Genomic DNA, 19097 nt, shown 5'->3' on the forward strand with positions numbered 1-19097 from the left:
TTATTTGGTCGTAAATATGACTATCATTCTGAACATAATGAATGCGTGTTTTAAATAAATGTTCTCCTTTTATTATAGGTTTAACAGATAAATTGAAAGGGGACTATATCTGAAAATCCATTAGGTACAACTCTCCATTAAATTATTCTCCAGTGTGGCCAGAAAAGTCTACTGCAGCTTGTACTTGGCATCTAGTGTTCTCCTTGGAATTAATTGCTGTATCTCATTGTCTCATTTCCATTGTTCAATCTCTAGCAGTTGAAGAATCAGCTAATCTGCCTCCTTCCCCACCTCCATCACCAGCCTCAGAACAGACTGGAACACTGGATGAAGGTAAGGGTCCCTTGGACAGTGTAGTGTACATCTATGAGGAAGGGGGACAGATGTTAAGCTGACGGGGTGGGAGAGTTAGTGAATGGGGGGGCTACTTCTTGCCGGTAGCATCTTAGTGGACTAATCAACCACTGTCAATAAGTTGCCACCTGCAAACTGACTGTAACACACAAATGAGGTACATCTGCATCCACAGAGGTATGCAGGAGTGCATGTTGGAGCAAAAAATAAATACATACATATAAAAATGTGAAAATAATGTTGATACCTGTTAATGGATGTTATAAGCCAAGACAAAAGTGAGATTTCCCCAGGGTGGTCACCAATTTCCAGACTTACTATTAGTAATTATGCTCTGTTAAAAACTGTTTTGCTGAAAATTAATCAGCATTAGAGTTTTTTCAACGCTACTGAATCCATGAAAGCAAGGAGATTCTGATTTAGACTGTTTCCTTTTACATTCCATCTTTAACATACACTTCTGTACATAGGTGTAGTATTGGGGGATTCTGTTCTGTGGGTGCACAGGTGAACTTTTAGCTTTAAAGTAAATTTTGTGTGCTGATTTACACAGTGATATTCAGTATTATGAACCCATAATCTTTACGTTCATCTCTCTTTAAAATCTTGGTTAAGCAAAAGACTTAAGCCAATGCTTAACATTAAGCAAGAGCTTAAGCCCCATTGAAATCACATGATTAAGGTTAAGCATGCATGTATGTGGTTTGCTGAATAGGAATGACCTGTAAATGCATGGTACTTCTATTAAAATTGTCACAGGAAGAGTAGCTAAATACAGCAGAATCCTACCTTACACATCTGAGAAAAGAATTTGGACCTAGCATTTTCAAGTATCACCCTGAACTGAAGTCAGCCATTTGATAGTCATTTGTCTTTTTATGTCAACTTCCTTCTTGGCTCCTTTGAAATTAAACTTGTCATGGGAATAAGATATCACTGTCTACATGCATTTAGTCTACATGCATTTTAATCTGTGATGTTTAATATGATAGGAAATTGATAGCTTTTACTTGATTCGTTAATATGTACTTGCTCTCAGTCAATCAGGACATGCTTTAATTTGTACCTGACCTCTAAGCATTTGGGATTAATCCAGCAAAGATCACATTATTTGGTCATTTGTACTGAAAATACTTACTGGATATGTTCAGCAAGCAGTGTGTAAATGTTGATTTTCTGAATGTTGTTGTTATAACATTCCTGGTATTGAGCAAATATTACAGTGGTAATTCAGCCCATCTCCTAAAGGTAATGGGAAGCCAGTACTATATAAACAAAGATTTTAGGGCAGCCAAGAAAGTTCTGATTCTTGCACTGCTCCTTCTCATCAGTGTATGTGGCTGTTTTTGCTCAAGAGTGTGACTTTATATCAAATGTATTTCAAAATCTTTTATCTTGGGTTTAGAATGAGCTTTCAGGACTGTTTTCATTAACAGTATTATTGCTTGTTACTTTTGGAGGGTTTTTTTTTATAAAGTAACTTAATTGATTAATTGATAGAATGGAAATGTGGCACAGCAGAGAACAACTCTAGGTTGTTTGACCTAATGGACTGAGCCATTCCTAGTGATGCAAGAGGCACAGCAAGTTCCTTAACAGTATTGTGTTTCTTTTTCCTCATTTGTAAAGCTGAGTTAACATAATGATCATTATTTACCTACCTCACAGGGGTGTTGTGAGGATTAACAAGTCAATGTGTGTATAATGCTTGGAAGAGATGTTATGCTACATGTTTTCTATGGGGGTTTTTTTCTTTAAAGGTTGATTTTAAAACATCATTATGGCTTTTGACCCACATTTTCAGTCTGAGAACAGACTTCACTGGACTGTTCATAGACTCTGAAAATACAGGGTGTTTTGGAAACATTGACAAAAATCTTACTTGGTGATTCCTCAGTATTGGTGATTACTGAATTCCAAAGTGCTGTCAATTTCTCTTTTATGTTTTGGCTTTCAGGGTGTGGGTCATAGTAGGGTAAGATGGAAAACAAAGGAAATTGTTGCAAAAGTTTTCATCCAAAATTTCCCATGGCTTTTTGCGGGGAGGGGAGTTGTTAAAATCTGACATTTTTCAACCAGCTCTTGTCAATATCCTTTTGCTTCTCTTATACATTAAGCCCTTGTCTGTTTGACTGGAGTGAATCCTTATTTTCTACAACTACTTTGAAATGTTGACTACCAGACTCAGTATTGTCTTATGCTGCTAGCATGAATAAGTTAAATTCTGCTGTATTTACTCAAGCAAAAATCTCATTAAATTCCATAGGAACATTTCCCTAAGTGAAGACTGCAGGATTTCATACAATAGCTATAGTATCTGTTTAAACCCTCAACCCTCATGTTCCCTAATTACATATCCTAATATCCAGTAATGGGTGCATCTACATGTGCAATTTCATGCGCAGTAGCCTATTGTAATGCACATTACAGCACCACAAAAAGTGCTCTTTAGCCTAATACACATGAAAATAAGCTAATGCACATTTTGCAGTACCTCACAATGGAGGTACTAGATTTAATGCACCTGATCTAAAGTGCATTAATTGAACATGTAAATGTGCCCATTTATATCCTAATATGCCCTTCTGTGTCTGTTCCGTGGAATAGAATTTATAGAATTTCATCCAGTTCTGCAATTGTATATAAAAAAGTCAAAACCATTTGGTATGTATAATACCTTTAGGTTTTCTTTCTTTCCACCTGCCCTTTAATATTTTCCCAGTGCTCTTGTCAGTGGGGGGGCGGTGTCTGTGATAGCATGTCTTTGAATCTGAAAGAGATTTCCTTCAGTCATAATGGGAAGGAAATCACTGTGTTGTAGACATGACAAAGGTGGATGTGGTCAGCCATGCAGCAAACACAAATTAAAAAAAAAAAAGCAAAAGGAAAGAATTTGGGTCAAATATATTTTAGGAGTGAAAAGAGTCGGTGGATGTAGGCTTCATTCTTTCGTACAACCACAGACAGATATTCAGATGAGTGGGTTGCTTTTCACTGCCCTGGAAGGTAAGCTAACTAATTTGCCTGACTGCAATTAATTCATTCATTGCAATTTTTTTCCTGTGGTTTATATTTTAGGGGAATGGAATTTACCCAAGCAGTATGTGATGCTTTTATCAAATGGATTTGGACAAGCATTGCTGGTGCTGCTTTGTACTGTCAATATTGCGTTTTTGTGCTTGGCACCTCCTTTGATTGGCTATTAACTGCCTCATATAAAACCAAATCTAGAATCCTACCGGACAAAAAGAATGTCCTTGATAAAATAGTGTGCAGTTTAAAGTGTATATTTCTATAACCAAAAACTGTTTTACAAATTAAAAAGAACTGAGGGTTATGAGTGAAGAATTATTTTCAGTGAAACATCACTTTTGAAAGACATTTTCAAAAAGGCTCTGGAATCAAAAACTGAATAACCCTGTAAGTAAAAATATTCTACCTTAGATTTGAAAATGTATTGCCTTTTTACTTGAGCCTGAGAGAAACCAAGATATCTCTTAAAGGGTACTAAAACAACAGGGGAAAATGTTTGTTATAGAGAAAAGATTAAAATAAAAGCATAGTAGCATTTGAAGACTTTATTGCCCATCTTAAGAAATTATCTCATGAACAATTTTTTTAAATCTTTTGTAAAGCAGTTATAAATAAAGCAAGATAGAAAGCAATGTAAGAAACACTGAACAATGATAAAACTGGAGCAAGAAAATAATATGGATGAACCCAGACCACTTCTCTGTTACCCCTTTCAAGTCCTGTAGTATTCAGATTCAAGAAACTTTAAGCAGACAGTCTAAGATTTCTTTGTTTCAAAAAAAGAGATTCATCTGTCATATCATCATCACACTGATCCATATTCATTCAAGATACCTCCCCTCCCATTCAGAATTATTGAAAAATAATCTTAGGGAACTTAGTTTCATAGATTTTCATCAGGTCTCTGTGTTGGCTTGATTGCCTCTTGTGGGATTTTGGCCAGTGATTTTAAGAGCTGTAGACTGTAGTAGGCCCTAAGCTGTTTAATGGCAATATATTGCATTTGCTTGACCGAAGTTGGGGTGACAAAAGAGGAAGCAAAGCAAATGAACAAAAAAGAGAATGTCAGAGGAGAGAATAATTTTAAAAAGTGCCAGGACAACAGGGGAAAATGGGAAACTAAAGACAGTTCAGAGTACGATTATTGGTCTTATATTGGTTAGATCCAATTTTAATGAAGATACAGCTTAAATAGGGAATAAAAATAGGCATATGCATATTAATTAGTAATTAATTTGCAAGTAATATGAATAGTAATAAGTAGGACTTATTAGAAACATTGTTATGTTTTTAGCTTCATTTAGTAAAAGCTTTTGCTACTTAACCATGCAATAGAGTATTAAAAAAACTGGTCTACCTCAAAATTTTCACTCTACAGTCTTACACTACAGTTCTGGATAAATTGCCTATCTGCAGATGTACCCAGTTAGCACTTTTAGAAACTTAGTTTCTAAAACTTTGGTAAGAAGTCCTCTTTCCCCTAACAGGCTGGCCAGCTGCTGGAGGCTTTTCTATGACTTTGAAACTTAGAACATCCATGATTAATTTATTTAAAAAGTGAATACAGTTGATACTTCTTTAGATTCATGCACATTTTATAAATTTTAATTATTTGCTTGATATGTCTTACCCATTCTTTTTAGTTAATTACCTTTTCTTTGTATGTCATTATTAATGTGTATCTACATATATGTTTGTGATTACATGATTTTGGTAGGACTGGATCTTCAAACCATTCTTAGTTCCCAGAATACCTCTGTAAGCACTGCTGGAAAAACTTACATTTCCCTGTATTCTGTCTGTCTTATTAGGCATATGAGCAGCTAAGTAGAAGGCAATACCACCCTGTAACCAAACAGGACATTTGGCTGAAATTTTTACATAAGAGAGAGTAAGGGAGTCAAGTAACCAGCTCTCACTGAAATTCAGTGAGAGGTGTGCTGCCAAGTAATTCAGGCCCCTTTGAAATCCACCTCAGCCTTTTATTTTCCATTTCATCAATAATCACATAAATCAGGAGTTGCCAGTCTACATCCCATAAAGAGGTTGGATACAGCCCAAGGGAGCCTAGGGGATTTGTGGCACACAGCTGTACCATGCTACCCATACCCTCCTCAACACTACTCTTCATGCCCCACGTTCTGCTACTCTCATTTCTGGGCTTATCATCAATTTAGAATTTGTCCCTCTCCATTGCTGTTGGAAATGGGGATTGGTAGTAAGGGTAAGTGCAGGCAATTTGAGTGCTCCAGGGGAGGAGATTTGGAGATCCAGGTCATCGAGCAGGTCAGGTTGCAAGTTATGGCCCATGGTAGCATACAGTTGCCAACTTATGACATAACGCTTAAATAAAACATGTTCAGAATATTTCTTCTACCTAGTTCCTATCCCTGGAATGGCATTGTTTTACCAGTTTCTCAAAATCAGTGTTTTGATACAAGCAAAAGTAATAGCGAACCACGATTTGATCATTTCACTTTTTATATTTAAAAAATATAAATTTAAAATAACTCAAAAATGTAATTGACATACAGGTGCAAATCTATTAATTCCATGCTTCTTGTTTGGCTTTGTGCCTTTATTATACTTGAAATGTTTTGACATCACCATATGTCACAGTAATGACATTATGTTTGATGTATCACCATATGTCACAGTAATGACATTATGTTTGATGTAATTAATAATCTGAGTTCTTTTCATACCCATTAATGGCGATTTAGGCCCCCCATCAGGGAAGCAGTTTTAAGCATCTGCTTAAATCCCTGCTTCTTAAGGAATGCAATCAAGCACATGCTTGACTTTAATTTGACTTTAGTACAGACTTAAACAACTGCTTAAATTTAAGCACATGCTTTACCTACTCTCCTGATGTGATGCATTCTTGAATAGGAACTTTAAATAATATCATAAAATGAACTCGAAGTATGGAGTAAACTCATCAGTTTAGTATTTAAATAAATATTCAGTGCACCAAATAGTGTCTGTTCATCAGCTGCATCTCCTGGCATAACATGAACAAACTTTTGAAAAGGTGTTGAACATCTATGTTATGTATTTCTAAAAGTCTAAAATCCCCATTAGTTCCATGTTTCTGACACCTCAGGGTTGAGCTCCACTTATTGTAGCATTCTCTTTCTCTTGCTCTCTTTCTAACTCTTGCTCTCTTTCTACTACCATCACCTTTTGACGATAAGAACAGGGGAATGGAAAGGGTCTCCTGGGCCAGCAAGTTCAGTGCTATGCATTCAAAGGTACTCAAATTACCTTGCATGGAATTAATGTCCATGCTTCAGAAAAGCAGCTTTCCAAGCATATTAAGGGTTTGGAACCACAACAACACATTTTCACTGGAGTAACCTCTATTGGTTTTTTGCAGTAATGTCAATTATATGGGAGTCTTGATAGAAGAGACAACCAGTTATTCCAGGGTTGTTACTCACAGTAGGTACTGTTACAGTGTCAATACTGAGAGGTGGAGTAGCAGGTCTAAGGCAAATGGCTATCTTGGGATAGGTCTAGATACAAAATCAGCATAATTTCACCCTGATTTTTTCCATGGTAACTCTGCACTAAAACTAAGTAAATTACACTGGTGTAGGGCATAACATCTTGTGTCCAGTACATGTTTTCAAGGTGTAAAGTTTGATTGCACTGATGTAAACATGTCACATGTCCAAGCTGTAACATTGTTACCCTCACAGATGATGCTTTTGTCATTTGAAACAACATTATTTTGAAAAGTTGATTTTTCAGAAGGGTGTTCAGGTTTTTTTCCTCTAAAGTGGCACTTTCAAAAAGAGCAGCCCCTAGAATTGGATAGGCATCTTTTACCATATTCATTTTTACTTTTCCTTGGTGGCATTAAAACAGAAATAAAATGGATCTATCTGGGTATAACATGCCAGGGTATTTAAAAAAAACCATACCACTATCAGAAGTACGTTGCCAGTATTTTGGTATCTAACATGCTCATAATAATGTATTAGCAGGAAATAAATTTAGAAGGATAATCAGGAAAATAATGCCTAATATTTTACTATGTTGTTTCATAGATTTCATAGACATTAGGGCTGGAGGGGACCTTGGAAGGTCATCGAGTCCATCTGCCTGCTCCAGGGGCAAGTAGTCAGCTAGGGTCAAAGGATCCCAGCAAGATAAGCATCCAAATGTTTCTCAAAAGGGTCCAGAGTAGGTGCTTGCACCACCTCTGGAGGGTGTTTATTCCCGGCCTTGGGTGCTTGGACAGTAAAGAAGTTTTTCCTTATGTCCAGCCTAAAACTGTCTTGGAGGAGTTTGTGACCATATCACATTGTGTTGATTTTTTTTATGTCCATGGTTTGTCCTTTAGAAGAAAATCTGTTAAAATGATCCTTTTCAAGAAAAGCATTCTATAGATTGCATCTACCTTCTGCCTGATTTCAGATTAACACAACTAATCACCTCTGTATTTCTATGTATGTATCTCCTTTTGGATGTTACGTAGTGCTAATAATCATACATTATATCATGACCCACTACTAACATAATACAGTAGATTAGAGAACCTTGAAACTAGATGATCTTTCAACATCAAAATACTGTAGAAGGGAATTAGTGGTACCATGATCAATTAATAGCTTTTTAGTCTATTATAGTTGAATAACTATGAATGGGCTCACATAATATATTTCTCTGCCAGTAGAGAGATATTGATGTCATTTTATTATGATTCAGTTAGTATAATTTTGCTACAGAATTGTAGCCTCATTTAAAGCAACAGGGGCCATATTCCCATTGGGTTCTGTTGAATGAACGCTGTATTACTAATTGGTTAAATTATTTCATGCAAAAGAGATTCTTCAACTACAATGAGTTAGGCATTCCACATTTTAAAAGTATGAGTATGAAAATGAATATACCTGGCTGCAAAATAGAATAGAAAAAGAAAGATTGATCTGGGAATGCAGAAACAAACTAGTTGAGACCTTAGTCCCCGGTCCTGCCAGTTCTTAGGCAGGAAAGCAAAATTTACAAATTTATGGCCTACAGTCTAAGTAAAGTTCAAGTGCCATGACAAATCCTGTCTTTATTATATATTTATATTCCATAAAATACATTCCCAAAAATATTCCAGAATTTAAAATGTATGTCATTAAGTTATTACCCCAGCTGAAGTCAAAAAAGAAGATTAGGATCTTAAACCAACTGACTGAGATTGTAATGTCTGAGTTACAAGTTAAAAGTTGCAACTCCATTTTATCTTTTTGGTTATGGTGATTTATACTAATGAAACCCACACATAGATGAACATAGTTAAAGTGATGGTATTAAACAAGAACAACAATTAAAATAATTTGCTTCATACCAAATTGTATAATGTCACTATCTTTTTATATTTATTTAAAGCAGAAAAACTGTCAACCTTCTTAAACAATGAAGCGTTAGCCTGGCACACTTTTTTACATGATGTTACCTATCCCATGTACCTTTATCTGCACTGTAACATGCAGTGACATTTCTCTCCCATTTTTACCCTATGTGGTTGAAGCTGTATAATACGTATTGAGACAGCTGCAACACTAAAGAATATGATGACATTTAAAAACATAGTGAGCAACATGTAAACTCTATAGTAAGCCAAGTCAGTATTAGAATGTCACAATGTCATAAATGAAAACAGGTTGCCTCCCCAGTATAAAATATTTGATTTGTGAGATACAAGTATGGGCCAATTCGTAACAAACAAAATTAGTACCTTTTTACTTTTTAATTGGTGCGTCTGTATATACACAGATACTGCACAGTAACTATAGTGACTGACGCCAACTTGGATCATGCAGGTAGCAAATTTATGCCCACTTAGTTACTGTGCAGCAAGACACATGTAGATGCCTTACTGCACAGTAACACTGTGTGTGGATTGACTTGGAAGTAACTTTACTCCCAAGTCGGTACGCACACAGCACTACTGCACTGTAAGGCATATACGTGTAGATGCTGGTCTAAAAACTGGTTACTGTGCAGTAAATGTACATGTAGACATACCCAATAAATAGTCTTTTGAATGGCATTAGTCTACAGTGTTGTGGGGCAGGTCAGCCATTTGATGATCCAGACATACAGCAAATTAATGAAAATAAGGAACATGTGAGTGTATTTTCTAATATGCAAAACATTTTTTAAAAATATATTTGATAGTTGCTGGGCCCAATTTTGGTTGCAACAGAAAGCCCGGATGTAGCTGAGAGAAAAATGTGGTCCAAGTTGTGGACTTATTGTGAGGTAGTCTGGAATAACCAAAAACTCACACAGATAAAGGAAGTATAATTACCTATCTCTTGCCAAAGATGCTTCTGGTTTGCATTTGAAAATCCTGGGTTCACAGACAGAACAGCATATCCTACCTAAGACAAAAAATAAACACTAGCCCTCCATATCATTTCTTCCTTGGCTCAGCTCAGATATTTGTGCCCTGCCCTGCTTATTGCTCAGCATTCACAAGCAAACTGGGACTTTTTTTTTAATTCTGAAAGCAGGGGCAGAATCCAGTCTTATACAGTAGCTACATTTTTAACCTCTTTTCTTGAGACAGTTTAGAACCCTTCCCCAAAACTTTTCCTAGAAGATAAAATGTAGTTTCCTAAAAAGTTTGATCTACATTTCACTCACATTTTTAACCTCTTACAGGCAGAGCCAAATTGGCAGTACCAAAACAGCCAAAAACTTGCTGCTAATGAAGCAGTGCCTCTGAGAGGGCTAAAACTGTAATTTTACCTGGGCTAGAAAGGGAAGGCAAGTACACTGAAGAGTAGGCTCTGTTCCTGCTCCATGTGGCCATGACTGGAATTTTTTTTCCTGGATTCTCCCTTTCCAAAAAAGGTGCAGGTCTTAAATGGTGTGGTGTAGTATGCAAGAAAATATGGCACATATTTGGCACAAAATAATCTTGGGGTGGGAGGAAGGCCACTCTCCCTTCTATGTCAGATTATATTTTCTTATGTCACCCAGACAACACTTCATTATTAGAGTTAACATTTAGCAGCTGTACTGTTTCTGCAGTGAGATGCTCAGGTACACAGATCTGGATGGCTTCAGATGTTGACTGCGCTTAAAATTCACTTTCTAACCCAGTCATTTGAATTTTAGAGTGAAATGTAGATCACACTTGTTTAGGAAACTACATTTTAGCTTCTATGAGGAGTTATGGGGAGGGGTTCTAAACTGTCTCAAGAAAAAAATGAAGGAATTATTTGTGCAGTTTTTGTGGTAGAGGAAAAGTCCAGGTTAATTTACAGTTATAGACACCAACTGAAAGAGGATATTCCCTAAATGTAGGATTTATCATGTATCTAGTTGTCATACTCAGAGGATGGGCTTAATATCTTGTATTTAGCAGTGCCATGACTTAGCTCATGCTCAGTGTGCACCATAACTGACAGGAGATCTCAGATCACATCTGATCCATTAGGTAGATTTGTTCCTTAGCCATTTTTATTTCAGCTGTGTTATTTTGTAGACAACAATAATAGAAGCTGAAGATGTTCCTCTTGTCAACAACAGAACTATCTTTGTGATGATACACACTAACTTTTCAGCAGGTGAAAAAGCAAGTCCTCATTAATGTGTTGAAAAACTTCCATCGGAGGCCATCTTAAACCCTAGAAATATGGTACAACAATATAAAATGCAGGGACAAATAATAAAAGAAATTGCTGAAAGGTAGGTAAAGGAGGTTTTTACCATTAAAAGGTAGACACACGCTTAGAAAGAACTTTATGTAGGTTGAATTATTATTTATTGAAGTGTAAAAAAAGAGTAGCAGATATTTAAAATACATATTTATAAAGCTTCTATCAAAGTATGATAGATTGATTTTAAATGAAAACAGCCTCTAGATTTTAAACTTCCAAGTGTTTCAACTGTTTCAAGGGTTTTTCGTTGTAGCCGTGTTGGTCTAAGGACATAAGCAGGCAAGGTTTTTTTAGTAGATGTGGTATCTTTTATTAGACCAACTAAGTAGTTGGAAAAAAGTTCTTTGCAAGCTTTTGGGTGCAATCACCCTTCTTCAAGCATAGGGAATCTCTGCTCTTCTGAGACTCCATTTCATTCCTTTGAAGTCTCAGAACAGCAGAGATTCCCTATGCTTGAAGGAGGGTGATTGCACCCAAAAGCTTGCGAACACCTTTTTTCAACTATTCAGTTGGTCTAATAAAAGATATCACATCTACTCAACTGTTTTGAAGGAATCATACAACTTGGCCATGGGGTACTAAGTCTATTTCCTAATCGGTCCCTGTGTGTAATGTCATTTGGGATCAGTGCAAGTCTGATGTACAGCCCTTAAAAGTTTAGGGCCAGATCTGATTCTGTGTATTAGGGACAGATGTGATCCTGTTCTACCCTGCTTGAGTCCCTGGAAAAAAGTTTATGCCCCTACTTTTTATAACACTCTGTCATCTTTGCCTCAAGACAAAATCAGAAAAAGCAGCAAGAAAGAGGAAGATTCATCCACCTTTCTCATTAACTGTTTTTTCAGGCATTTGAGCAAGGTGGAATAGTATAATGCTTATGTGCTTGTGTTCACTTATATGTCTAATGGATAGAATAGGATCTTGCCCTTAAAGCTTAATTTTGATTTCACTGACATTTACAATGATTTTGTTCTGTAGTGGTGATTACTAACGGAAACAATAAACATTTACCCAGTAAATTACATTTATGTAAATTTCATGTCTTCAATTCTGCATTGCCTTGGCATGGCTGATTGAATCCATTCTGTGGTATGACATATTGCCTAGACATGTCAGTGCATGTGTCCATCCTGTCTTGTCTTACTTTGTCTGTCTGTCTGTCTGTCCTGCTGTTTCTACCTGTGTATGTGTCTGTTTGTAGATGAAGGGGCTGAGGATAAGGTGGGGCCTCTACACAGCTGCCTGCACTATGGGCCTGCTGCCAGCGGGGAGAGGCATAAGCACCTAGCCCCCTCCATTTCAGTGTCTGTGCCTGATGATGAACCCTGCCATTCAGACGAGGAGTACTATGAGCATCCTTTGTTCAGCTCTGAGTGGACTGACTCTAGTACACTCCCCAGTGCCACAGTTCAGAGTGCAGAGGCCTTGTTAAGCCATGAAAAAGGTGAATTAAACATGGTCCCATTTTGTTCCTCCTCCCCTCCACCCTGCCAAATGATTTTCATCCCATTATACATGCCTGGTGCAACTTCTTCAGGTCTTTTATTTTTTTCACGCAGAAGTGAAGTCCCTCTAGAATCCACATACCTCCAAATGAGGCAGGGGCCTAAGAGTCAAATGCAGTGGTGCAGTACATTAATTTATAGTTATTGTGCAGGCACAATAACTATAACTATGGCATTCACTTTAGTCCATAACTGTGGCATTCACTTTAGTCCATAGTTTGTCATAAAATGACCTTGATTGTTGCAGTGAACAAGCATCTTATTAAAAGGAAGAAAAGATGTTCCTTCTTAACATTAGAGATAAGGTGACCATATACCCTGGATTGGCTATGACAGTCCCAGATTTTGGAAGCTGGTCCTGGCTGGCCAGTGAAAATTAAAACGAGCATCCCAGGCACAGGGTGTGGAGAAGGGAGACAGAATGGCAGAAGCTGTGAAATAGGAAGCTCTAGGAGACAGCAAATTGCCCTAATAAGTTATCTTGATTAGTAGAATGACCATTAAAAGGGGATTGTTAACACCTGTGAAGAAAACAATGGGTCATTAATTGACTCCTTAGCTGCCTGAACAGTAATACCAGTGATGCCCTGCCCCCACCTGTGCCTGCAGCAGCAGACATTGGGGGACAGGGAAGCACTGTCCTGTATTTCACATTGTCCCATGTGGCGATCCTAGTTAGAGAAAGTGTGGAAATTAGGGTACCTGAGTTAAGCCATGTGTTGGTGCAGGACAGCCACCCACTGCGAAAGCCATAGAAAATAACTAAGTAGTTTTGTAGGGCAGAAGAGGCCAAATTTATCCACAAACTTAAGAAATGGTATTTCAAGGGTTCAATTGGCCTGTGGTGTCCTTGCCAATGTTCCATACATGGCCAGCAACCTTTACCTGATCACAAACGATACAGATATTTAAGAAAGTTTATTGCAGTTGTCTGCATCCCATCTCATATTAGTTTGACTCCCTCATTAGCCATTTAGGCATCTTATTTTACCAGGGTAGTGGGAAAAGAATGGAATGAATTTGTGGAGTCTTTTTTTCCTAATCCAAATGGTTATTAGATTGCTGGATTCCTATCCTAGACAAAAGTGAACCATGTCACGCTTAATACTACTTTGCTAAATTAACCTGCAGCTTAAACCAGATATGAAGAATGGTGATAAAAATTCAGAAGAGGTTAATGTCACAAGAGAATACAGAAGGGTATACTGAGAACTAATGAGGTTATTTAAGTAGAATATTGCACAGGAGAAATGTATTCTGATATTGCAGCAACAGTGGAAACAATTAAAAGAGGCCCATGCTGTTAATCCAAGATTGCTAACAGTATCAGGACTCCTATCAAAACTATTGCAAACCAGGTGCCTCACAAACCTTTTCATAACTTAACTTGCCATACCTAAAATGGGTGCATACCTACACCTAAAATACCTCTTCTAGACAGGTTAAATCATGAAGGACAACCTTATACAAAGCTGTACATTGCCCACTGGTGGAAGAAATAGATTCCAGAACACTATCTGTAAGAGAAAGGGAGAAATAAACTGACTCATGAGCGAAGAAGCAGGCTTTGTAAAATATCTTTTCCTATTGACTGTCTTGTGAGCAAAAACAGGATTAAGAAAAATCATTATTTTGGCTTAACAGAGTTAACCATACAAGGAAGTACTGGTAAAACGATCATTAGGATTCCGTCATGAAATAGTATAGGACTTTTTAACAGCTGAGGATTATACTGGGCATGTCTACACATGATATTAATGTGAAGCAATAAACTCCAGCGCAGCATGCGCCGGAGTTTATTGCTTCTAGGAACAGTGTTTACACATGCACTTAGGACAGCAGCACATTGAGCCTGGGCGGCTCTGCCCCAGCTGGCAGGAGACTTGGGGGGGGTCAGCCTGCCAGCCCAGAGCTGCTCCACCCCAGGTCAGTGTTCTGTGGAGTGGCTGGCTGGGACATGAGGGTGCTACAATGACAGGCTAGCCAGCAGGCTTCCCCTGCACTGTAGCACTCTCATTCCCTAGACAGCCACGTCAATGTCTACACATGCAGTGATACAAAATAAAAACTCTGCAGCAGGATAATACTTATCTTTACAAGTACTACCCTGCTGCAGTGTTAATTAGTTTACTCCAGCCTAGTAGCCCTAAATGTGTAGACGTGAGGTGTTTACTGCAGATCTAATTAGTCAACTCCACATTAAAGCTTCTCTTATAGATGTACCTACTGTGTCCTATAGCTTCAAAAAAAAGGGGGGTACTATTTTAATTAATATATTATTATTGGATCAGATAGATAAATCTGTTTCCTGGAAAAGGGTTGGAAAAAATCAAGCCTAAATGTTTTACTGAATATTTTAATCTAAGTATAGGTAGAAGAAGTGTTTGATCTATGTGTGCATGTGTGTTTTTGTGTAGTTATTTGCATGTTAAAACATGGTACTTGTCCATTCAAGTTGAATATTTTTCCTCTGCTGTTACAGTCATGCCCATTAGTGCTGCTATAAATTAAGTTTGTATAAATTGCTAGTATCCATTTTTTTTTTTTATTGGAGACTGTAACACAGCTGTAAAAAAATTGTTCATTTTGTTCATTAGTAAAGCAAAATTCTTCACTTTTGGTAGAATCCTCTTTATTCCCCAGTACGAAAACCTAAAAGAGATTTTTGTGCAAATTATTTTTCTATTTCTTTTCTAACTCTGTGTATCTGAAATATTTGTATGATAGAATTGTACTAATTCTGAAAGTCATTATGATCAACTATCCTGACATTCATGAACTGAGTTCAACTTTGGACCTCACTTTCCACTTTGTTACACCAATTAATGCTTGCATGACACAAAGTTAAAGCTACGTCAAATGGGGTAAAAAAGTGGAGAACTGAACTATGTTCTTTTCAGATCAAAATTTTAAACTTACATACATGTGAGAAAACCATACAGGGAAACAAAGTTAACTAAATTATTTAAGCGAGTTAAGCTAGATAGTGAACATTTGTCTTTCAAATGCCCAAATTGTGCCAGGTTATGACATTGGTAGCATAAATTAGGTAAAATCCACCTCTGTTTAAACATCCCTGTAACACTTAGGCTGGCAGATTCAAGTGAAAGTTGCAGTTACATCTCTAATTCTGAATCTTCTGGCTTCTGTTAATTTAAGAGAAATGACATAATTGTAATTTAATTTTTATTGTGTATTGTATTTTTCTCTCATCAGCTGGCAAGTGCTCCTTTTGTGCTTTATAAGAGACAAATTTAGTTTAAGCCAATCTGAGGAGCAAAACCACTTATTTACAGAAAAGTTCAACTTTAATGTAACTGGGCCAAGCACAGCCACTCAACTGCACTTTATTTTGGGTCTATTTAGTGAGGGTCTTAAGCATGGACCTCACTTTAAGCACACAAGTGCGTGTGTAGATTTCAGTGAAACTGTACTTAAGAACCTTGCTGATTCCTGGTCTCTTATTAATCCTGATTGCTGTCCATGGGAATACCCAGAGAGCAAGGTGACATTTCATCTGAATATGTCATAGTTTATTTCAGTAGGAGCATTGGACAAATCACTCTGTGGGCCTTGTCAGACATTAATTTAAATGTGCAGTGGGATCTGGGGTATTTATGTATTTATCCTGGATCCCAAAAATCTTGTGTCTTGATATGCCAGACATTCAAAATCTGACAAGGCAGGATGCGCGATTGTTGGGATCTAGGATAAACTTCCTCATTGTGCTTGCAGACCTTTAAAGCCACCAAAACTGGGCTATGTGCTGCAGCTTTAAAGGTCCCCAAGGGTGGCTTTGGGATACACAGCACAAAACAGCTTTAACACTCCATGTGTTCATATTAAAGCACAATGCAAACCAGCCACAAAGCTGTTTCACATTAAATTCAAATTGGAACATCTTTGTGACTGGTCTGCCATTTTGATCACATGCTAAATTGATTGAAACTGGCATGTTACAGTTTGTCATGTGATTAACACATTAATTATGCGATAAATGCAGCATCTGCCTAGAGCCTTTAGTATTCTGCTTTGTCAAGAGTGAAATAATCACTATGCTTGATGATAATATAATTACATTAGCACTGTACTGGGATAGGTGACATTACCCTATTTTAGAAATTTAAGTGATCAAATATTGTTATTGTACATTTTGGCCTATCAGGCTACATTTTACTGGGGAAAAAATGAAGACATCCCTCCGTTAAATTCCTGATCTAATGTACAGAACTTAAAATACCTAGATAGTAACATTATGCATTGCTCAACTGAAGGAGAAAAGCTATGCACCCAATTGCCACAGGCAGCTCAAGTAGTCTTGCGAATCTATTAATGATCAGCCCTATAAAAGTTTTTTCAGGATAATTTTCCAAATTAGATTCCTTACTAACAGTTAGTCTGTTATATCCTCAAGGTCAGTGAAAGAATTTTTTCCCTGAAGGGCCTTCATGTATTAGAGAAACCGGTACGTTTATAAAAAATGTTGTGCACTTTGTGAGCTCATTGATATATCAGTCTTTTCACAGCCATCTATCACCCAGCACCATCTCCACTTCCAATGAGTTTTCAACATTTATTTTGCTCTTCAGTTATCTCCAGATGGGAAACAATAGCTTTGTAAGACATTTTCAGCTCTCGCGTTAAACATTTGTCAAGAAGGGAAATGATGCCGTTAAACATTCCAGTGTATGCCATGCCATTTGGCAGCCAGAGAATAACACATCCTTTCTCATTCTAAGATAAGTTCATTCACTCATACCTCCAGTACTTGAAATGGGATGGAGGCTAAAGCACCTACCTGAGAAGTTAAAAACCTAACTTCTACATAGAGCTGAAAGTGTTATGGAAGAATAGTCCTGCTGAGCTTTGAATTTTGTGTTGTCTGTTGGTGTTGATATCACCTCCTTTTTCCACCCCTCAAAGAAGAAGAAACAGTACACAGTCCAATGGCCGAGGAAAAGAAACCAGCAGCCCTTCCTGGAAAGGAACTGGGGAAAGAGCATAGGCCTGCTGAACCTTCAGACCAGGCAAAGGGCCTCAGTGAGGGCCAGCTGGATTCTGGGTCGGAGGCCAAAGTGTATCACGAAGACAGAGTGCTAAGTGCTGCACCCACCTGGGAAAGAGTAACAGTTGTCCAGGAAGTGTCCTTGAAAGTGAAAGCACCTTCCTTGGCTGAGGAAGGTGTGTCCTCCTTAGGATTGCATGTGTTTGCTGCAAATAAGTTCTTCTCCAGCTTTCTCCAGTGCTTTCTAAGGCTGCTTCATTTCCTGTTTTTCTCATTTCTTATTGTTACTGCTCTTGTTATTATGCTTGATGAGTGTGTAGTGGGTAATCTGATTTGTGTGGATGCTATCTGACAACATGGTTTCCCACCACTACAGCTAATTCCTGATTTTGTACTTTGCTGTGATACAATATGCTTTGTAGCTAAGCTGATACCACCCTGTAAGCCTTTTTTTCCCCATCTCAAATGTGTTTGCCAGTCACATTGCTAATCTATGTGTATATTTTTTTTTCTCTTTGATGCAGAGATTCATATGATTTATTGACTTTGACTATGACATAAAGAGGCTTAAGCTATAGAAATGTTTTTGTTTGCAGTGTGCAGTATTTTTTATGCTTCAGTGCATTCTGGTTTAATTTCCTAAAGCTGTCGCTTCTTATGTCATATCCGTGCCATTCATTGCAGTCTACTCTTTCCCTCTTTGATCATTGCTAGAGCTGTGAGTTTTCATTTATTTTACACTACTGCAAATGTATAGCCCAACTGGAATACCTTGCTTGGGCTTAACTCCCATGATTTCAATGGGATTTTTTTCCTTCAGAATGAAATACAAGATTGGGCACCTACCATAAAATTCAGAGATGCTTACTCAGGCAAAATCACTTTTGAGATCAAATTTTTTCCTGAGTAAAAACTAAAAACTTCAGGTTTTGTTCTGTGGACACCATTTCTTTTCAGTAAAGACAGATTTTATTGTGTTAAGAGGTGTTGGTTTTGGTAGGCTACCTTTCTAACAGAAAGCCTATGCTAGTAGTTTTGTTTCATCCAGTTGATTTAAAATGAAATTCTTGTGATATTAAAAATGCTGATTAATGTCAGTGGTTATGCTGCATCAGTACTGTATAGTACAAGTGAACAAAGGTAACATTCATTTAGTTAATCTCACGGTGACATTGCTTAATAAGCATTGCTTTTAAAGGCACCAAAAACCACCACCACAAGAGCAAAAAAATATTAAAAGATACAGAAGAAAAAATAATTGTACATGTGGACTTTTTATTTTCTAGTTACAATGTTTAGAAAAATGATTAAAGTTTTAAGCTAAAGGTAGCATACCTAAATATTTTACTAATGGTTAACAAATAACCTATAAATTGTTGAATAATGTAGTAATCAGTCCGGCATGCTGTCCTTATAGAAATAGTTTCATTGGCTTCAGACAGAACACTTAAGTGAGTAAGGAGAGCCAAATTTGCCCAATATTTGTTTTAAAACTTGGCTTAAAAGCACTTAAAATTGTTCTTTTTA

General features: G+C 37.2%; 1 protein-coding gene across 36 annotated transcripts in view; it reads left to right on the forward strand.

Annotated features, from left to right (window-relative positions):
• MAP2 (microtubule associated protein 2) overlaps positions 1 to 19097 on the forward strand; it is a 366938-nt gene that overhangs the window by 299606 nt on the left and 48235 nt on the right. For 15 of the 36 annotated variants that reach the window (XM_090044877.1, XM_090044879.1, XM_090044884.1 and 12 more), the window contains 2 exons: positions 256 to 333; positions 17489 to 17746. In XM_090044877.1, coding sequence (XP_089901003.1) covers positions 256 to 333; positions 17489 to 17746 — 336 coding nt within the window. The remainder of the gene's footprint in view (positions 1 to 255; positions 334 to 17488; positions 17747 to 19097) is intronic. The other 21 variants (XM_090044880.1, XM_090044897.1, XM_090044888.1 and 18 more) reach the window with 5 other exon arrangements.

Source organism: Crocodylus siamensis, chromosome 4, assembly GCF_052110815.1.
Source record: "Crocodylus siamensis isolate JL-2025a chromosome 4, ASM5211081v1, whole genome shotgun sequence".
Taxonomy (NCBI): Eukaryota; Metazoa; Chordata; order Crocodylia; family Crocodylidae; genus Crocodylus; species Crocodylus siamensis.